This window comes from Phocoena sinus, chromosome 16 (assembly GCF_008692025.1).
Source record: "Phocoena sinus isolate mPhoSin1 chromosome 16, mPhoSin1.pri, whole genome shotgun sequence".
Lineage (NCBI taxonomy): Eukaryota > Metazoa > Chordata > Mammalia > Artiodactyla > Phocoenidae > Phocoena > Phocoena sinus.
The window spans coordinates 55,311,052-55,331,835 of NC_045778.1; the positions used below are offsets into that span (position 1 = coordinate 55,311,052).

Sequence of the window (20,784 nt, forward strand, 5' to 3'; positions counted from 1 at the left end):
AAGAATCCTTGCATTCCTGGGATAAACCCCACTTGATCATGGTGTATGATCCTTTTAATGTGCTGCTGGATTCTGTTTGCTAGTATTTTGTTAAGGATTTTTTGCATCTATGCTCATCAGTGATATTGGCCTGTAGTTTTCTTTTTTTGTGACATCTTTATCTGCTTTTGGTATCAGGGTGGTGGTGGCCTCACAGACTGAGTTTGGGAGTGTTCCTCCCTCTGCTATATTTTGGAAGAGTTTGAGAAGGATAGGTATTAGCTCTTCTCTAAATGTTTGATAGAATCTGCCTGTGAAACCATCTGGTCCTGGGCTTTTGTTTGTTGGAAGATGTTTAATCACAGTTTCAATTTCAGTGCTTGTGATTGGTCTGTTCATATTTTCTATTTCTTCCTGGTTCAGTCTCGGAAGGTTGTGCTTTTCTAAGAATTTGTCCATTTCTTCCAGGTTGTCCATTTTATTGGCATATAGTTGCTTGTAGTAATCTCTCATGACCCTTTGTATTTCTGCAGTGTCAGTTGTGACTTCTCCTTTTTCATTCTAATTCTGTTAATTTGAGTCTTCTCCCTTTTTTTCTTGATGAGTCTGGCTAATGGTTTATCAGTTTTGTTTATCTTCTCAAAGAACCAGCTTTTAGTTTTATTCATCTTTGCTGTCGTTTCCTTCATTTCTTTTTCATTTATTTCTGATCTGATCTTTATGATTTCTTTCCTTCTGCTAACTTTGGGGTTTTTTTTGTTCTTCTTTCTCTAATTGTTTTAGGTGTAAGGTTAGGTTGTTTATTTGAGATGTTTCTTGTTTCTTGAGGTAGGATTGTATTGCTATAATCTTCCCTCTTAGAACTGCTTTTCCTGCATCCCATAAGTTTTGGGTAGTCATGTTTTCATTGTCATTTGATTCTAGGTATTTTTTGGTTTCCTCTTTGATTTCTTCAGTGATCTCTTAGTTATTTAGTAGCATATTGTTTAGCCTCCATGTGTTTGTATTTTTTACAGATTTTTTTCTGTAATTGATACCTAGTCTTATAGCGTTGTGGTCTGAAAAGATACTTGATACAATTTCAATTTTCTTAAATTTACCAAGGCTTGATTTGTGACCCAAGGTATGATCTGTCCTGAAGAATGTTCCATGAGCACTTGAGAAGAAAGTGTATTCTGTTGTTTTTGGATGAAATGTCCTATAAATATCAATTATGTCCATCTTGTTTAATGTGTTATTTAAAGCTTGTGTTTCCTTTTTTATTTTCATTTTGGATGATCTGTTCATTGGTGAAAGTGGGGTGTTAAAGTCCCCTATTATGATTGTGTTACTCTCAATTTCCCCTTTTATGGCTGTTAGCATTTGCCTTACGTATTGAGGTGCTCCTATGTTGGGTGCATAAATATTTACAATTGTTATATCTTTTTGAATTGATCCCTTGATCATTAGGTAGTGTCCTTCTTTGTCTCCTGTAATAGTCTTTATTTTAAAGTCTATTTTGTCTGATAGGAGAGTTGCTACTCCAACTTTCTTTTGATTTCCATTTTCATGGAATATCTTTTTCCATCCCCTCATTTTCAGTCTGTATGTGTCCCTAGCTCTGAAGCAGTACTGTTTTTTAGACTTGTTTTCAAGAGCAGGTTACTAGGCTTATAAGAGTCTTAAAACCCTCACTTTGGGAAGATAATTTAATTTAGTTGATTTTGTGGAAGCAGGTTCTACATATGAAGGAATACTCAGATTTCACTTATGCTTTATAAACAGCAAGCAGGCCCTTGGTAAAAATCATAAAATATTTGTGATTCATAACTCAAAATTATTTGCTGAGTTGTTTGCAAACTTTCCTTTCCTGTGGACTGTAATGGATTAGAATGTATCAAATTGTAAACCTTTCCCCTCTATTGTTGCTCTATCAAACATTTATTAGCCATATGAAAGAAAAATATATGAAGGTTGGTCATAAAATATGAAGGTTTCACATTGACAATTGTGACAAGTATTGTCTCAATACATGTGACTCTCAACAGTAAATGTTTCAGTTGTCTACAGTAGAAATATGATGCAAACTACAAATGTGTAATTTAAAATTTCTATGAGCCACATTTAAAAAGGTAAAAATAAACAGGTAAAGTCAAGAACGTATTTTTAATATATCCAAAATATCATTTCAACATGTAATCAATATAAGAAATTATTAGTGAGATCTTTTATTTTTTGTATTGTCTTTGAAATTTGATGTGTATTTTATACATAAAACACATCTCAATTCAGACTAGCCATGTTTCTAGTACTCAGTAACCACATGTGGCTGGCAGCTACTGTGTTGGACAGTACAGGTCTACTGCAAAAAAGTCATTGCATCAAATCTTAGGGCCTTTCCTGAAATACATCTGTATTACTGTGTCTAACCCCTGTCTGATAGTGGTCTCTACCCTGCCCGCCCCCACTCCCCTCTCACAATCATGCTCTGATCCTCACTTTATACCATATTGTCTTCTCTTAGACATTTCCCCCTTCTGTGCCACGTATTCCTTTCTCTTTACCCTGTCAAGGCCCCCTTGAATGTTTTGTTGAAATTCTCAGGAGAAGACACCATTAATAGTATGGCCTGCTACCTCTCAGCCTACCTCCCCCAAAAATGTGTTGCCAGTAGACATGCAAGCTGATTCCAACAATATCAGTACCATGGGAGTATGAAACAAAGTTCTTCTCCTCTTAAGAAAAGTTAGGAGTCCCTGATAATAGTGGAGTCTTGAGTGTTATAGGAAAAACTAGTCAGGTGTATGTTACTTGTAGGCTTTATATCTATTTTCCCATGAAATGTAGAGTAGGAATTGTGTGTTTTGCTATTATTTACACTTTGCATTTAATCAGTATCAGAGGCTGAAGTGTTTAATAATTACCTCAAAAATGGGATGGAAGTATACAAGTTCAAATTTGCTGACCAGATTAGAGCAAAGGGCCATAATCAAATTTCCTTGCCAGACTATCCTGCCTCTCTTTTTTCTTCCTCTTTATAATCAGTTCTTATAGTTCCAAGGTATTTGTAGTTAGGCATTGTTTACCTCTCACAATGCATTATTTAGCCCCAATTTATAAATGCATGGACATGCAGTGGTTTGTTTGGTTTGGTTTTTGCAAAGTAACTCAAAAAGTCCATGCCAGAAATTAAAAAATGAAGCAAATAGTTCCAATGACAGTAGCATTAAAAAGTTAGAAATAAATTTAACAAAAGAAGTGTAAAACTTGTACCCTGAAACTACAACACATTTTTGGAAGAATTTAAAGAGGACCTGAATAAACATCCCATGTTTCTCTTCTTTAATATTGTTAAGATACTACCCAAAGTGATTAACACATCCAGCTCAATCCCAGCTGTCCTGTATTTTTTGCAGAAATTGACAAAATGATCCTCTGATTCATTTGGAAATGCAAGGGACTCAGAATAGCCAAAATGATTTTGAAAAAGAACAAAGTACGAAGACTCAAACTTCCTGGTTTCAAAACTTATAAAAGAACAGTAATCAAGACAGTGTGGCACTGGCATAAGGATGGACTTGCAAGTAATTGCAGATTACCCTCCTTTCTGGGGCTCTGAGTTATTCTAAACTGATACACCAGTTCACTCTAGGCTTTTAAGAATTTGTTAAACATTTAGCTGATATCTTCTTGCCCACTCATGTGGTGGCCACTTCTTCCCATGATCTGCCAGAGGCAAAACAGTTTATATATTCTGTTTCTCTTTGGAGGGACATGTCATCCTGTGGATTTCAATTTCCTTGTGTACTCTGTGTTGCATACTCAGCTGTATGGTAAACTCAAGAAAAGTTATGATTTTATAGGTCAGTTGGTCTTTTCTCATTGTTACGGTGTGAGGAATATTCTCTTCCTGATTTCTACATCCTAAGCAGGGTAGAAATAACATGGTGATTGGCCTATAATAGATTTAGCACCTAGTTAAAATATGTTTAAATTGGGTTGAAATTGAATTCTTACTTAGGTGACACGTAGTGTGCTAGCACTTACTGCATCATCTCATTTAATCTGCACACCATAGAATAGTAGAATTTTAAGTATTCTTCATTACTATTAATTCCTGTATTAACCTGCTTTATGGAAATTCCTTTAGGTAGCTCTCATGCTAGGGAACTTAAATATAATTACTTGTGCCACTTACATTTGTCATAACAAATTTCTTTGTAAGCTACTGTCAACGAAAGGTAGACTAACAAAGTGTTTTTTTTTTTTTTTTTTTTAAGAAGATGTTGGGTGTAGGAGTTTATTAATTTATTTATTTTTGCTGTGTTGGGTCTTCGTTTCTGTGTGAGGGCTTTCTCTAGTTGCGGCAAGCGGGGGCCACTCTTCATCACGGTGCGCGGGCCTCTCACTATCGCGGCCTCTCCTGTTGCGGAGCACAGGCTCCAGAAGCGCAGGCTCAGTAGTTGTGGCTCACGGGCATAGTTGCTCCGCGGCATGTGGGATCCTCCCAGACCAGGGCTCAAACCCGTGTCCCCTGCATTAGCAGACAGATTCTCAACCGCTGCGCCACCAGGGAAGCCCTAACAAAGTGTTTTTATTCTTAAAAATTTTGTTTTGTTTTTGTTCACTTTCAGAAACAAAACTATGGGTCTGATCAATAAGCTCAAATAAAACAAATGTTATTAATTCATCTCTTCAGCTATTTTCTGAAATTCATTTTCTAAGATGTGTTGTTCATAACTCACCACATTAATCAAAGTATTCCACAAGTATAATATAAGCTGGGTGATAGAGCCGAGTCATTATTGTGTTCGTGAACAGAGACAAATGATAAAGGTTAAGGAATAGGAACATGGAGACAAAAAGGATTGTTTATATATGGGAGGATATTTTACAATGCTCTGACTTGATGTAACAGTCACATATATGCTTCCTCCTCTCTAGTTATCAGGGAATATGAAGAATAGAGAAAGCATCCAAGAACCTATATTTGATTATTACAACCATGAAGTTCCTGATATTGACCTCAGTGATTGTGAATTCCCACATGTCATTGAAATTTATGACTTCCCCCAAGAATTTCGTACTGAAGATCTTCTACGGATTTTCTGCACTTATCAGTAAGTACTTGCAAATGATTGGGGATGTTAGGGAAGGTGGAATGAAGTTTTCTTAAAATGTCTTCTGAAAGATCATCTTTTTTGTTTTTCTATTTCCGGTGTTTACTTTAGCATCAAGTTTGTTTATTGTCTTTTCCAAGTCCATTAGAAATCCGTATCAAACCACTCTTCTTCTCAGTTCCTTTAAAAAATGCTAAATAGTCTTTCTAGACCCCATTTTAGCATTTAAGAAGAATGTCATCAATAATGACTTTGGAATCTGTCTTCATGGTACATTTAGTCCATTTATATTTATTGTAATTATTGATATATTTGGATGTATGCCTGCCATCTTTTTTTGTGTGTTTACTTGTCCCATCTTTTTCTCTTTTCTCTTGCCTTCTTTTGGATTGATGAGGTATTTTTTTCTCCTTCCATATTTTTGGGAAATGATCCTGTTTCTATTGTTTGGTGGTTACTTTAGAAATTATAAAATGCCTGCTTAATTTATCAATGGCTAAAGTTAATATTTTTACACTCTTTCCAAACATTCTAAGGGTTTTAAACTCCATTCCCTAATTCCATTCCAGTGTCTCACGAACCTCCAACTAATACGCTATTGTGATTTAGTATTTTGAATCTTTTTTTCTTTTTAAATTCCATTTGATGTTATATTATTGTTTTATATTATCAGCATTCAGATTCATCCACTTTCTGTATTCTTCATTTATACCTTCTTGCATCTTATACCTTTCATCTGAAATCTTTTTCCTCCTGCATGAAACATGTTCTTTAGTATTTAATTTAGTAACAGTCTCTGGTAACACACTCAGTTGGGTTTTGTTGTCATCATCGTCGCTGTTTCTTAATGGCTTTATTTCAGCTTCATTCTTGAAAGACATTTTTGCTGGGTAGAGAATCCTAGGTTGGTAATTGTTTTTCTCAGAAACTTGAAAATTTTATTCTGCTTTCTCCTGGCTTTCTTAGTGTAGGATGAGAAGCCAGCTGAAAGTCTGACTATTGCTTCTGAGAGTAATCTGTCTTTTCTCTTTGGGTGCTCTTAATGTTTTCTCTTTGTCTTTGGTATTGTACATTTTCAGTATGATGTGGCTTTGTGTTTCTTTTGTTATTATTATTATTGAGCTTGTATTTTTCATTGGTTTTGGAGAAGACTAGACATTCTCTCTTCAAATATTGCCTCTGTACTAGTCTCTTTTATATTCTCTAAGATGCCAGTTAAACGTAGATTAAACCTTCTCATTTAATCCTTGTGTTATCTCTTTCATATTTTCCATTTCTTTGTCTCCATTACATGCTGAGTAATTTTTTTAGCTCTAATTTCCGCTTTCTGATTTCTTCAGCTGTGTTTAATTTGCTGTTAAATCTGTCCATTGAATTTTTAAATTTCATTTTATGTTTCTCATTTTTCAAAGTTCTCTATTTTTCAAATCTGCATGGTCATTAGTTTCTTTTTTTTCTCCAAATATTTTCAAGAAGTATATTGAACATAGACCTTCTATAGTCTATGTCTGGTAATTTCTTTACCTTAAGTCCTTTTAATTCTCTTTCTGCAAATTCTCACTCATAGTGCCTTGCTTCTTTTTTGGAGGTTTAGTTACTTTTTTAAAAAACTGTACAGCTGACCATTTCCTTTGGAATTTTGCTTATGAGAATTGAGGCTTACAGTAAAAGAAGAGGATATCTCCTGAGAGGATATGTGTTTTCTTCTGCCGGGCACCAAGGGCCCTAACAGTCCAAAAGAGCTGTAAATTAAATTATTGATTTGAGGTTATTCTGACCACCGAGATAGAAATAGTCAAGTAGAGAATGATAAAAAAATGATCGTTATACGTCTCAACCAGTTTATTTTAACAGTACATATAAATGTCCATTTACTTGCCAGTCTTTGATGTGGTGCCAAGGCCTTTTTTTTTTTAAGTAACTAGTCTGTTGATGGCAGACTATCTTCTATTGAGTTCTTATATGTCACCCTGATATCACCTGTGTCTTCCAGCAAGAACTTTAGTGTCCCTTCAGAGTTACCTGAGTGCAAATTCCTTATAGGTTAAAATGTTTTTTCTCTCTCTCTCTTTGTAAAAATTTTTTTTGGCTGTGCCGCATGGCTTCCAGGGTCTTAGTTCCCTGACCAGGGATTGAACCCAGGCCACAGCAGTGAAAGTGCCAGGTCCTAACCACTGGACCACCAGGGAATTCCCTCTCTCTCTCTCTCTCTCTCTTTTTTTTTTTTTTTTAAGCTCTTTTGCCCAAACATAATTGATAATAGCTGTTTTGGTTTTTTTAGTGACTTTATCTTTCTCTAGTCTTCCAAACCATAGACACAACTTTTCTTTTTCACACTCATATTTCATCATTTTAATTTTATTTAATACATTAAATTATGTAGTGAAAATGTAAATTAAAACTGATATAATAAGTGGGTTTGAGAATAATTGCACTACCTCTTATATATGTATGTAATTCATACATATGTATGAGAAGGTAAAAGAGTCAGAAGTATACCTCTGTATCTTTAGCTTATAAGAAAAAATAAGCTTCAGGAATAAAGAAATAATCCCAAAAATAAGTTATTAAGAAAAAGATTTTCAGGGTCTGGAAGAAAGTCATTACCAAGAAGGGATTATACTTTAATGCTCCAATCCTGACATTAACAATGAACCAGATCTAACAATGAACCAGGTCTATTGTCTGATATACAAATTTAAAGTTAAAATTCAATTCATGTACATCTTGAATTAGGGTATAGCTCCCAACTTTTCCTTAAGGGTTAGATAGTAATTATTTTAGGCAACTCTGCCATCGTTGCACAAAAGTAGCCATAGCCAACAGGTGTGGCTACAGACAATGAGTGTGGCTGTATTCATTGAAACTTTATGTACAAAAACAAGCACCCTGTTTTTTTGTAAAGCTCTAGAACAGGCAAAACTAGTAGCCAGGTATCTCACTTAAATTTTGTTGGTTGAGGGGACAGGAGTAGCACTTATCAGTTATGTAACTAAAAGAGAGGAGGAGTGACTAGATCATGGAGGACAGTTAACACTCTCTGCCATAGATCTTACACTAAACATATAGTGTAGATCAGTCAGTCTAATTCATTACAATTATGTTAAGACTCGGTATCAGGGTCTGTTCCAGATAAAGTGCATAATAGGTTTTAAAAAGCATCAATGAGATTAAATCCAAAATTAGAACTACCTTAGGTTGTCATTAATAATGATGACTTTTAAGACCAAGGATTGATTTTGTTGATGTCTGGAATTTCCTGAAGATTAGTTATTTCTTAAGAATTATTAACTTCCCTTGCTTTGTTTCTTCCTAATCTTACCTGCAGATCATTTTTCCATGAAACAGGAAAACATTCTCAAAAGGGGGAAAAATTTTAAAGGGTTATGAAATTCTGAAGTCTAAAAGGCCCTCCAGAGCCCATCTAAGTTTTTCTCTTTCTTTTGTCAACTATCTTATAATATAGACTTCCACTGTTGAACTTTCTCATAGTCTTCAACCCCTGTGGTCATTTTACGCCATGGTCAAACTGACCCTTACATTCAGGAAATTGTCTAACTAACCTTCAAAGCCTCTTTATTCCTTTTTCCTTCAAAGGAAATTTTTTCTTGACTAGTTGTTAAAGAGGGAAGATATTTTAGCAGTTCCCTTTTTTTTCCTTTATAGTGCTTTATAAAAAAAAAGAAAAGGTCATGGTGCAAAAGCGTATAATAATAATGCCTGTTGAGTCAAACACCAGAGTCAACTTCATATTTTAATCACATCTTCATCAATATTAATCATCTTCCTGATGAATATTGCTATTAATAATAAAAAATAATGGGCACTATTCATTTATTAGATGTCCACTAAGTGCTCAACACGGTGCCCTTTACCTTGTCATGGATGATCTCACTTCCGTTTTCACAGCAACTCTGTTATGAAGGAACTGTACCCATCTCTACAGATGAGCAGACCTAGCTTACAGAGAGTTTAAACCCGCGCATGGTCTGAAGGTGGCAGAACCTGAGTTTCCCTTTCTTACTTCACTTCTACAACTGGAAAGAAAGACTAGGTCAGCCTCTCTGATTAGAGTTGTCCCTTTTCTCCCTTATTTGATTGATTGATTGATTGATTGATTGATTTTGCTTTGAATGACCTGTCTCCCTCTTCCTCTCTGTCTTGTCTCTGTCCTTGGGCCTACATTTGCATTAAATCCAGGTGACCTTCCCTGCCTACCTCCTCCTCTAATATTCTTCTACCCCTCCTATGCTTTCTCATTCCACCTCTTCTAGTTCCAGTCCCCTAAAAACATCTCTTGTAAATAGTGTGATAAATACTCTACCTCCCCAGTGAACATGTGAGGATTAATTAGTTGATGTCTGTAAACTGGCTTACAGTGTAAAATACTCCCAGGTAGTTTTTTATGATGGTATTATTGCTTTTAAAGTTCAGTGGCTTCTTCTGTACCCCAAGCCATTTTGTGTGTCATTATCCCCATTCCACCTGTGTGCTTGTTGAGTGTTTCTATCTCATCATGAAATGCTTTATGAGACTATTTGAAAGATGTTTTTTAAAAGTAAATTTTATTTTAAGGAATAAAATTCTGTTCTTTTGTTGCAGAAAGAAAGGATTTGATATTAAATGGGTGGATGATACACACGCCCTAGGAGTATTCTCCAGTCCAATTACAGGTATTCACCCAATGGATTTCAGTGTGCTTGTTGTCCGTTTTCTCCTACTTTCTCCTACAAGTAGTCTCCTAAGCACTGCTTGTCCTTATTTGCTTTCTGTTCCAGCCACCTGACATTTTATTCAGTCAATACAGATAATTGGCAGGTAGAGGTTTTTGAGGCATGTTACTTTGGGGCCCATTTGCTCCCCCTCTCCCTTTTTATCCTAATCCAATGGTATTTGGAGAGAGAGCTCCTTCCAAGGTTATTTGCTGCATAGCTGTCAGTTATGATAGTGCATAGACAGATTATAGGTAAAGATTTAAGAAGCCAGTATGACTAAATCTTAAAATATTTTTGGTTCTACCCCCCTCCCCGACAAATGAATTTGCAGTAGCCCTTTAACCTGTCCAGTGAGCATTTGTAATACCTACTTTCTGAATATATGATTTAGCCTTTTCACTTATATCATTGGCCTCATGATAGATCTGATGCAGAGGCATTCAAAGAAATTAGAGATGTTGATTCCTGTCTGAATCACCTAAAATAGGGGTCTGCAGACTTATTCTGTAAAGAGCCAGATAGTAGATATTTTAGGGTATAAGGTTTCTGTCACTACTTAACTCTTGTGTTGTAGCCAGAAAGCATCCCTAAACAGTATGCAAATGAATGAGCATGGCTCTGTTTCAGTAAAACTTTACAGAAACAGGTGGTTGGCTGGATTTGGTCACAAAGCCATAGTTTACTGATCCCTGTTTTAAAATAATCGCTGCCATTTTGTTCCTTACGGATTTTCTAGAGCTTACCATTTCTTTTGCTCATGATGAAAAATAAAGCATAACATCTAGGAAATACTTTTAAGAACTAGCCTTAAATTTTTTTTTTGCATCACTCTTCTTCATGTCTTCTACTTCTTTATATTTATTCTCTTAACAGCTCGTGATGCTCTGGGTAGTAAACATACCATGGTGAAGATCCGGCCCTTGTCGCAGGCCACGAGAGCAGCCAAGGCCAAAGCTAGAGCTTATGCTGGTAAGCCTATAATCTCAGGAGCTTCTTCTTGTTGATAGTGGTGGTATTGTTTTTTCCAGCACTTGTATAGCATCCAGAGTTCTAAGGACATATCACTTTTATTTTTAGTGTTAAAGGAAATATTATTTTAAGGAGAAAAGGCTGTGTTGGAAATATAGCACTGGAGTAGCCACTTGGAGAGAGTGGGAGATACTAACTGCAAGCAATGCAGCAACCATTTTCTGATGACATCCTTATCTAGTTTACCTCTGTGTTTAGCTGTTTGATAGAGTCACTGTAAGAAATTTTGTTAATACAGATAATGAAGGCAGGGTTGTTTGTGCTTTGCCATGTTAACTTCCTCTGCTCTTCATCTATCAGGCTTGTATTAATTACTGCTGATACAGCCCTTGTTAGTCTATTTGGTATGTTAATTACTGAGTTAAATCACTTGGAGCTAGAGTGCTTTTTCTTCCTTACTCCCTCCTGCTCCCTCCCTTTCTCCCATTCAGAGTTTCTCCAGCCAGCAAAGGAGCGTCCTGAGACTTCAGCAGCCCTAGCCAGAAGGTTAGTCATCAGTGCCCTTGGGGTTCGAAGTAAGCAAAGCAAAACCGAACGGGAAGCAGAACTTAAGAAACTGCAAGAAGCCCGCGGTGAGTTTAAGTTGATGGTGTTTTCTTTAGTCCCTTTAGAGTTCACTATAAGGCATGTGTTAAAAAAAAAAAAGAATGAAGCCCATTCCATTTTGGCATTTCCATTTCCTAGAAGCCTCCTACATACATTGGAATTGTTTTCATGCCTTATATTTAGGAGGAAGACATTTTAGAATTTGTCTGCCTGTTCCACACCAAGGCATCTTAATCCATGTTCCTACTGTTGTTTTCCAAGAGATAGGTTCAGTCCTTTTAGCTTATCCATGGCTATTTCTATAGTTCTTGCTCCCGACTCTCAGAAAAATATTCCTATGAAGACATAATAGTCTCCCAGGCAGAAAACATTATTTGCTGTGGTTTTACTGGGCCATGATTGCCATGATATTATCAGATGGTTTAGATCTTAGATAGAAGACAAATTAAGGAGAAGCCAGCATCTGACATTGATGATAATAACTGTAGAAGGTAATTTTTTCTTTAAAGACAGTCCTGAGTGGCTCCATTAGAGCACATCCAGGTTAGCCTAATCTTCTGATTATTTTCCAGTACTTAAGAGTCCTCAGAATATTTCAACTGATCCACAAGCAGGGTTTTTCTTTCCCTATAGTTTGTAGTTGAGGTTAAATGTCTCTCTCCCCTTTATAGGCTGTTGACTTGTACGTAAAGGCTTGGGACTCCGGTTAGCACTTAAGTGCTTTTTATCAACCTTCAGGCTTTAGACAGTCTGATTGCCTTAGCCCTCGATCTGTGGAATCTGTGAAGACAATTTATTCTGAAAATTCCACTTACCGAAAAGTAACTTCATTTTTCCATTAAACGAATGGAAGTTTCAAACTCCTTGTTTATTGCCGGTCTAACAAGGCCATTAATACTTCCTGTCCACTCTGCTTTGGTGATAGCAGGCAGCTTGCAGACTCTCAGCTGCACTGGCCAGATAACCAGTGACAGAGGGTGTCATGGCAGGTGCTAGAGTTTCAGAGTTGAACCCAACTCATTTTTGAAACCTTAATGATTATAATGAGGCAGTTTTGATTTTTTCCATGCATTCTTGACTGAAAGGCTTCCTACAGACTATAGAAACAGGGGAAGATTCCTCTGGTTTTTATACATGGCACTGTCAGAGCTAGATTAAAGTAGAATGTGCAGTGTCCTTAACCCTTTATTAATTGGTTATCTCTGAGGAAAATGATTTCTCTGTGATAACCACAGTTATCTCAGAAAATCAATAGAGGGTAATAACAATGGTATCTATAAAAGGAGATGTGATTCTTTTTGCAATGTTTCCTGCTTCCCTATGTGTGTAATATCACTTGTATTTCTACAGGTACTGCAATAATAGTTTTGTATGGCTATCACTTGAGTATCCCCCTCTGTTTCTCTGTAGGCACATCAGCATACTGTTCCACTTGAATTTGTTTTAAATGCTCAGCTATGCAAAGGACATTTCAGTGATGAAATTAAAAATGAGGCTGTTGGCTAAGTGGGTACCCTGTTACTTACTTTTTTAAAGAAGGCGTTTAGTTGTGAATAGAGACCCACGGTGGTAAGTTTCTCCTATCCATTGGTCCTGAATCTTTACAGGTTATAGAGGACTCTTCCTTTATTATGTTTCAGAACTCTCCCATTCTTTATATCTGAGAAAATGCGTATGGAAAATTCCTGATATAGCTTTCTGGCTTCTTTATGCATTGAGCATATACTTTTGTAATTGCATGGAGCCCAAGACTTCTCACTTAAAGATTTTTTTTCTGTGGAAATTAAAAGTACTGTTTAGGTATTAAACAGAACAGATACTTCTGTTCCAGTTCTTCTTCCACTGGAGGGAAAGGGGTCAGTACAGCATAGGAAATAACATTATAGACTCTGGAATCAGACTGCCTGGGTCTACATCTAAGCTCTGCCATTCACTGGCTATGTCACCTTAGGCAAATTACTTACTCTCTGGAGGCCTGTTTCCTCATCCATAAAATGGAAATCAAGTGAGATAATCCACAAAAGATACTTAGTCATCTTTAAAACCGATAGGAACACTCTCCCTCCTGTTTCTCTAGGCCTATAATAAGTGTGTGATAAATATGAGCTGCTGCTGTTTTTAGTGATAGTAGCAAAATATCATTTTATGGTGAGTCCAGCACAGATTCCAGTACATATTTTTTTCTTGTCATTACTCTTTTTATTTTCAATTGCCTGTGATACACTATCAACTACATTTGGAATTCACTGTGTACCTACCCTGTGCAAGGCATTGTGCTCCCTAATTAGGAGAGTTAGAGAAACGGCAAGATGTTGTTCCTCTCCTTAAGACTTGCAGTCTGGTGGGGATATCTGCCTTGAGTAAGAAAGAAAGTATGAACCTGATACTTTAAGCAGTTGTTTCTCCTCTCTTTTCAGTTCTGAAGATTTTAAGATTAAAAGCCACATAGAGGTTTTTGCAATTAAAAGGATTGGAAGGAAATTCCTGGCAATACAACATGTTATGATAACTCTGGATGGGGATGGTATTATCTCCAGTTTAGAGCTGGCCCAGAGAGGTGAAGTAGCTGGTCTAAGGTCACCCAGCTGGTAAATTGAAAGGAGACATTTGAACCTAGGCCTCTCTAATTAAAACCCATGTTCCTTTTATAATAGTGTAATCCCTTTTGAAGGAGTTTTGGGGTAATTAACATTTTTTTCCAAAAAAAAAAAAAACATTTTAAGGTCTTCAGGAAATAAAATATGACAGGCTTCTTTTTAGTTATCCTTTCCAACGGTTAGAGCTTTTACTGTCAGAAAATTCTTCCATAGGTCTAACTTAAATCTGTACAATAGTTTAAAACAGTTTCCTCTTCTTTTTTATTTAGTAGAAATTCAGGAACATATGGACATCATTCTGTTCTAACAGCCTTTAACTGTAAAGATCAGGGCAGATCATTTAGGAGTGAGAGGATCTGGGCTATAATAGAGTTTTTGCCATTAACTAGCTATATGACCATGGGCAATTTTCTTATACTTCTCTGTGCCCCAGTTTCCAACAAAGTGAAAGCAATGCCTGACTTACCTAACCATGGAGAATTTTTTGAGCAACATAAGTTAACATGTATAAAAATGTTTAAAAGGTGCTTTACGTATTTAGAATACTATTATTTATGTGACTCTTGGGAAATTAGTATTCATTATAATAATATAAGCCAGTAATGACAAATGTGTACTATGTACTGTTGCTCCCCATTCATTATCCATGACAGACAGTGCTAATCAGTCATGACACTCTTGATGAGTTTTGACTTGACCGTAGCCAATAGATCAGAATTAGCATAGAAATAGAAATCGAAATCTTTGTGCCATCCTGATATAGGTACTTTTATTAATAATACTATAGAATAATTTCCTAGCCTTTCTTTTTCCCACTTCAAGAGTCCTGCTGTCTGGCACAGTGCCTAGTTCATAAAGAGATACTCAGTGTGCATATTCATTGACTGAATACATGAATGACATTTGTTACTCTTAATTTTTCTTCATATGTCTTATTTCACTCATGATTCTACTCTGAACCCTTTCAAGTCCTCCATGATTTTCTTTATAAAATCCAGCGTTGAACATTACATATGGAACCCTTCTAATTATTGAATTTGGAATTTGGGATTTTGAGGTATAAATACTTTCCTGATAACTTCCTTTACCCTACTTTGGTCTTCTTACCCTTTTATTGAGAAGTCTTTGTCTTAATCCTTAAAAAGGAGATTAAGAAATTAAAGCTACTCTGGGGAGAATCGAGAAAAAGGAAGTACTCAAATCATTTTAAGCAAATCATATTTTATATATCTGGAAAATAAGAGCTTTAGTCACAAGTCCCTGAGTGTGAGGAACAGATAGATCTTTTAGTCTAGCAGAGCGCATGACAGATTAGAACTATACTAAGAGTGGGAAATGAAAACATAGATCGTCCTTGAGTACTTTGTATTTGACTTAATCACGTTTTAAATCAAGGATTCACACTAAATGATAAAACCACATTTTAAAGACCAGACTCAGGAATACGTGTAAAATTTCCCCGTGTTCCACTTATCAGAACATTTGATTCCCACCTAAAGTTGGAATCAAAGTTTTCAGAATAAGCCACTCTCATTTTCAAAGCCTGCCATAATTTTATTTCATAACTTTGTTCCATTTTATTCTTGGGGAGTATATGATTAATTGGCTGGTTCTGAAAGGCCATCTTTTGGGTCATAGGCCTGAGAGGCAGAGTTATGTAAACAATAATTTGATCCCTTAGTTTGATTAATGAAATCACTGAGAACTTAAAAGTAAAATCATCTCTATAGGATACTTAGTCAACTGTAATAAAAATTTAATCACAGTCAGCTGCCTTCTGAAATCCTTTTTAGGAATTCCATTATTCTGCCTTCAAGAACAGTGCTGCGTTGCTGACTCATAATCTAGGTCTTACGGCATTTTCTTGGTGTCTTTTCTCCCTGGACGTGAAGTTCCCTTCATTTCTAACCACATTTCCTTTCATTTTAATCTGACCTTTTTCTGTGGGATGCAGTATTTATCCATATTTTTGGTGTCACCTGCTGTTTAGTAAACTTACGTCTCTGGCCTATATCAGAGAGGAAAATGTTTATGGACTGACTGACCATTTCACCAATTATTGCTGAGTAAATAACACGTGTTATACTTAATGCATTGATAATCATTCCACCCTCTAGAGTTAAATGCTCCCTTAACACTTACGTGAGCCAGACTATTTTTTCCCAGTATATTAATGATTAATACATACTTGGTAAGCCTGAAATCTAAAACGAAGAGGTTATTTATGTTACCTCTCCTTGATCTACCAGGTCTGTCAGTCCGTAAAAGAAGCAGTTAGATTAGTTTGACCAGACTTGTACTTCAAGTCTTCAGGTTGATTATTACTCTGTAGGTGGCTACAAGTGGATTTTGTGATGATTTTTCTTCATTATTTTCTTAGGTGTAGAAGTAAATTTTGAAGGTTTTAATTTCCATCCCTTTTCTTTATTTTTGTAAACACGACACCAAACTGGCCCCTTTTTCATCTTTAGCACTTTCTGTTCCCTCAGTGAGAAGTCAACTTATTTAATGTAATCATTTCTGCCAATTTATATATTGTACTGAGAAATAAAAGTCTTCAGGGCCAGCTTACGTTAGTGCTTTAGGTTAGTCATTTCATGCTGACACTATATTCTTCTTTAGTTCCTTGCCCTTATGGCTGCTGTTGGGCTTTCTCTTACTTTTTGTAATTGGTGGAGTTAAAGTTAATAGGAGCTTTTTTAATACAGTCTGTCAGCTGTTACCTACTTTCTTTTCTCTTTGATAAAGGGGAAACATGTTTATTCTTTATCTTTTACAAAATACTTTTTTTCTCCCACATTTGTTCCTTTTCTGTGTAAATATTTTCAGATCCTCTCTTCAGAGGTCAGGACAGTAGAAAGTATGCTGATTTAAGAATTAAGGACCTGGATTCCAGCTTCAGGTTTTCACTGATTATGTAATCTTAGGCAAGTTACTTAACACCTCCAAGCTTCCATTTTTTTCTTTAAGATGAAGAAAATATTTTTAGGTCTCATCCTAACCTGTATTTCTGTATTCTGTTCATGTTCTATATTTATAAATTTAAGCCTCACATTTTCACTATTTCTTTGTGCTTCTCAGTTTGTCTCTCTGTTCTTGCTGACTTTATCATATGGTTTACCACCAGAATTCCCTCTTATATTTACATATATTTGGTAATACAGATCTACAGTCTTTTGTTGGAAAGCATTAGTGTAGGAAATGTTTCAGAATTCTAAACTTTTCCAATTTTAGAAAGATAATATATTAATACATGTTTCATAACACCAAAATCGAACACATTAGCATTAATATTTCTGTGGCCTTATGTCCTTTCAGGTTATATTTACCACCAAAGGAGTTTTGACCCCAAACTTTTTAAAAAACAAAAAACTTTTTTTTTCAGTGCTACTTCGATTTTGAAATCGTGGATTATGGACCAGTCATTTGTTTTTCTACTACTCCCGGATTTCTTTTCCTAAAGCTTTCCATATTGCCTCTCTGGTTTAAGTTTCTGAGTTTATTGAAAAATCTGAGTTCTAACAATTCACTTTTCTAGTTTCTTCACTTTTTCTTGGAACCCAGGACCACTTTTTGATTGTTTTCATCCAAGGTTGCCTTTGCCTTTAGATCCTCTCCTAACTTTTCTCTGTTTGTAAGAATCAGAACCACAGTCAGGCTTCCTAAGAAATCCCAGAATCCTTTAGACAAGCCAGTTATCCTTCGTGCTGTCTCCCTGGAGAATCTCAACCCAATTTAAGCCTGCCTTAAAGCTGAGTCACATGACGCTGAGCCTTCAGTTTGGAATTTACTGACCCCCATTTTTTGCCTTTTGTAACTTTGCTGCTATTTTCAGATAATGCCACAAGATGGTGCCCAAATAGCAGCAAATTTCTCTTTCTCACATTTCCAAGTGCCAGTTAGCTTCCTTATCAAGTTCTTTGCCCTTAAAGTTGAGTCAAATACAGTATAGGAATTCCGTAAGGGATTCTGCTGATTTGGAAAGATATGTCAGAATAGCAAGAATTAACTCCAAACTCACCTTGATTTCTGTAATCCCCCTGGTTCATGACTTGCAAAATCTTTTAGTCGAAATAATTGCCCTTGGAAGGAAGCACTTAGGCTTAATCATCTACATTTTATGGTGTCAAGATCAATGACTGACTAGCCATGAAATTAGAACTGGTATTGTGGCACCTAGTGAAGTACTTGGGTCACCACACCGTGTATGGTCTTTATTGTCTCAGGTATTGGTGAAAGTGTTAAATGGAAACTAAGCTTCTGTGTTAAAATTTGAAGATGGATTGCCCAGATTTGTGCATTTTTTGTTTTTAGAAACAGTTCTTAGTTTCCCTCCATTATATGTGGTCATTTTTCCATGTTGGAATTGGTGTTCCAGAAGATTCCTGGCTCCTGAAAGTGCTCTGAAAATATTGAAATTTGATTTTCCTGTGAAATTTTGTTTTGTTTTTTTTTTGTAGAATTGTAGTAGAGAGATATGACTAAAGCCCAGTGGCTACTATTTCCATTTGAGCAAGAAAGTAGAAGAAAAATATTGAAACATATTCTTGATGCCTGTTGAAATATGTATATAGATCAGTAGACTGGGAATAATGGGCAATTTTACTGAAGCACTAACACAGTTTAGAAAGATAATTAAAATAAATATATTATCAGCAAGACAAAAATCTGGATCCTGCTCGGTTCTGACTTATTCCATATGCTTTTTATTTCTATTAGCCACAGATCTTTCTCTATTTATTATATAGTAAGAGAAACATTGTTCCCACTTACAAAGCACTTGGAAAGTTAAAGATATTGACTCTTGGAATCAGGTAAGAGAAAACTAGGGAATTCACCTGTCTCATGATTAAAGTTCGCCTTGTAATTCAGATTAAGCGAAAGTCACTGGTTATGTGAAGTTATACTTAACCATCTTAACACTGCCCTTATTTTCAGAGAGAAAACAATTGGAAGCCAAGCAACGGGAAGACATCTGGGAAGGCAGAGACCAGTCTGCAGTTTGAACATCATTTGATGACAGGGATAATTCCAGGAATTCAGAAAATATTTCCAGTCTTCAGAGGATTTTTCCAGAGCTCTGTGTACATGCAGACGTGCACGTTAATGAAAGAAAGAGATAAGCCATCAAGACAAGGGCTGATGAGGTATAGGAGGAAGACAGACTCCTGTTTGTCTTCACTCCTAAGTGCAGTTCTTTGGAACTGCCTTAACTGTGTTGGACGTGGAAGGAAGCCATCAGCTAGGAAGAAACTTGGAAGATGTGACTTCCAGGAGTCCTCTGGACAGGGCAAGTCACACTTCCAAGATGTTTTAAGCAAATGCAAAACAGAGGATTCAAACCTGTGATGATGGGAGATTAAGGCACCGCAAAGGCAGGGTGTTCCTTAGTACCTCACAAAGCTGAGAACAGCAGTATTGCAGGGGGCGGGTGAGGTCGGCGGTCAGAGGGGAGGGAGCTGTTAGTACAAGGAGATGGAACGGTATCTGGAGTGCTTGGTATTCACAGAATCTGCACTGCCGGTTCCAGAACCCCAGAGTTGGTGAACTGCAGCAGGTGTAGGTATTTGGACTCCAGAGCTTGTACTAAGCTGAGTGCCTGGGGCTGCTCCAGCCGCATGGCAGCATGGGGCACGCCCGCTTCATTCCTTACAGGAAGCCGGTCTTGGGAGCTGTGTGCCAGTTCCAGTTTAAGCAGTACTACCACGTTGTAAGAGAAAGACATTAAAGCCCATTTTATGACATACATCACTCTGCTCTTGGTCAGTTTTGTCATGCCCCTAAAGAAATTAGAGAGCAGTTCTTCCCTTATCTTCACCCCTGTAATGCTGTGCATGGATTCGGTGGGTCTGTTGGTTTTATTGATGAGCAGTAGACTGCTGATCACCTCTGTGCCCCAGAGTATACTACAGAGTACTCTCCTGGGATTGGTCTACAGAGCACTCTCCTGGGATTGGTCTACAGAGTACTCTCCTGGGATTGGTCTACAGAGCACTCTCCTGGGATTGGTCTACAGAGCACTCTCCAGGGATTGGTCTACAGAGCACTCTCCTGGGATTGGTCTACAGAGCACTCTCCTGGGATTGGTCTACAGAGTACTCTCCTGGGATTGGTCTACAGAGCACTCTCCTGGGATTGGTCTACAGAGCACTCTCCTGGGAATGGTCTACAGAGCACTCTCCTGGGATTGGTCTACAGAGCACTCTCCTGGGATTGGTCTACAGAGCACTCTCCTGGGATTGGTCTACAGAGTACTCTCCTGGGATTGGTCTAATGTGGTGGCTCCTCTCCCCTTCTTGTCCTCTTTGCACATCCCCACCCCACCCTCTTGCCTTTTGCCATTTTTGTCCAATCTGACATCCTGCAGGAGGCCTCTGGCACACAGCATGTTCTTGGTATGATCTTCTCCGCCTTTGCCAGAGGCATTTGGCAAAAGCCATACCAGCTCGTCCATTATAGTGAAGAGCAGCGAGTCAAACACACACCTCTGGGCAGTAAGAGATTTCCTAAAAGACGTGGACAAGTCAGAGCAGTCAGCTCAGGCTTTATCCTTCTCATATCTGCATTCTCAGTGTTTTTGAAGAAATCGTAGTGGTAGACCTCCAGATGCTGAGAGAGCAAGAAATGATGTCTCATTGTGCTTTCAATGAGGGCAGCAGCCTCATTTTTGTATGATTTAGTGCCCATGACAATGATGGATTATTAGCATTGCCTAGAAGATGGTGTAGTGGGGCCCCGTCCAAACGTTCCTCAAATGACACTGGCCGTGGGTCTTGATCCCTGCCACTGTTTCGGTCTTAGAGCCCTCTTACAGTTCCT

At 37.1% G+C, this 20,784-nt stretch overlaps 1 protein-coding gene across 8 annotated transcripts in view; it reads left to right on the forward strand.

The window, feature by feature from the left end:
* R3HCC1L (R3H domain and coiled-coil containing 1 like) overlaps positions 1–19,713 on the forward strand; it is a 76,535-nt gene extending 56,822 nt beyond the window's left edge. For 3 of the 8 annotated variants that reach the window (XM_032607910.1, XM_032607908.1, XM_032607909.1), the window contains 5 exons: positions 4,903–5,078; positions 9,681–9,751; positions 10,667–10,762; positions 11,254–11,394; positions 18,904–19,713. In XM_032607910.1, the coding sequence (XP_032463801.1) occupies positions 4,903–5,078; positions 9,681–9,751; positions 10,667–10,762; positions 11,254–11,394; positions 18,904–18,971 (552 nt within the window). In that variant the 3' untranslated portion in view covers positions 18,972–19,713. Of the gene's footprint in view, positions 1–4,902; positions 5,079–8,987; positions 9,133–9,680; positions 9,752–10,666; positions 10,763–11,253 lie in introns of all 8 variants that reach the window. The other 5 variants (XM_032607905.1, XM_032607906.1, XR_004346140.1 and 2 more) reach the window with 4 other exon arrangements.
* Positions 19,714–20,784: the final 1,071 nt, after the last annotated feature.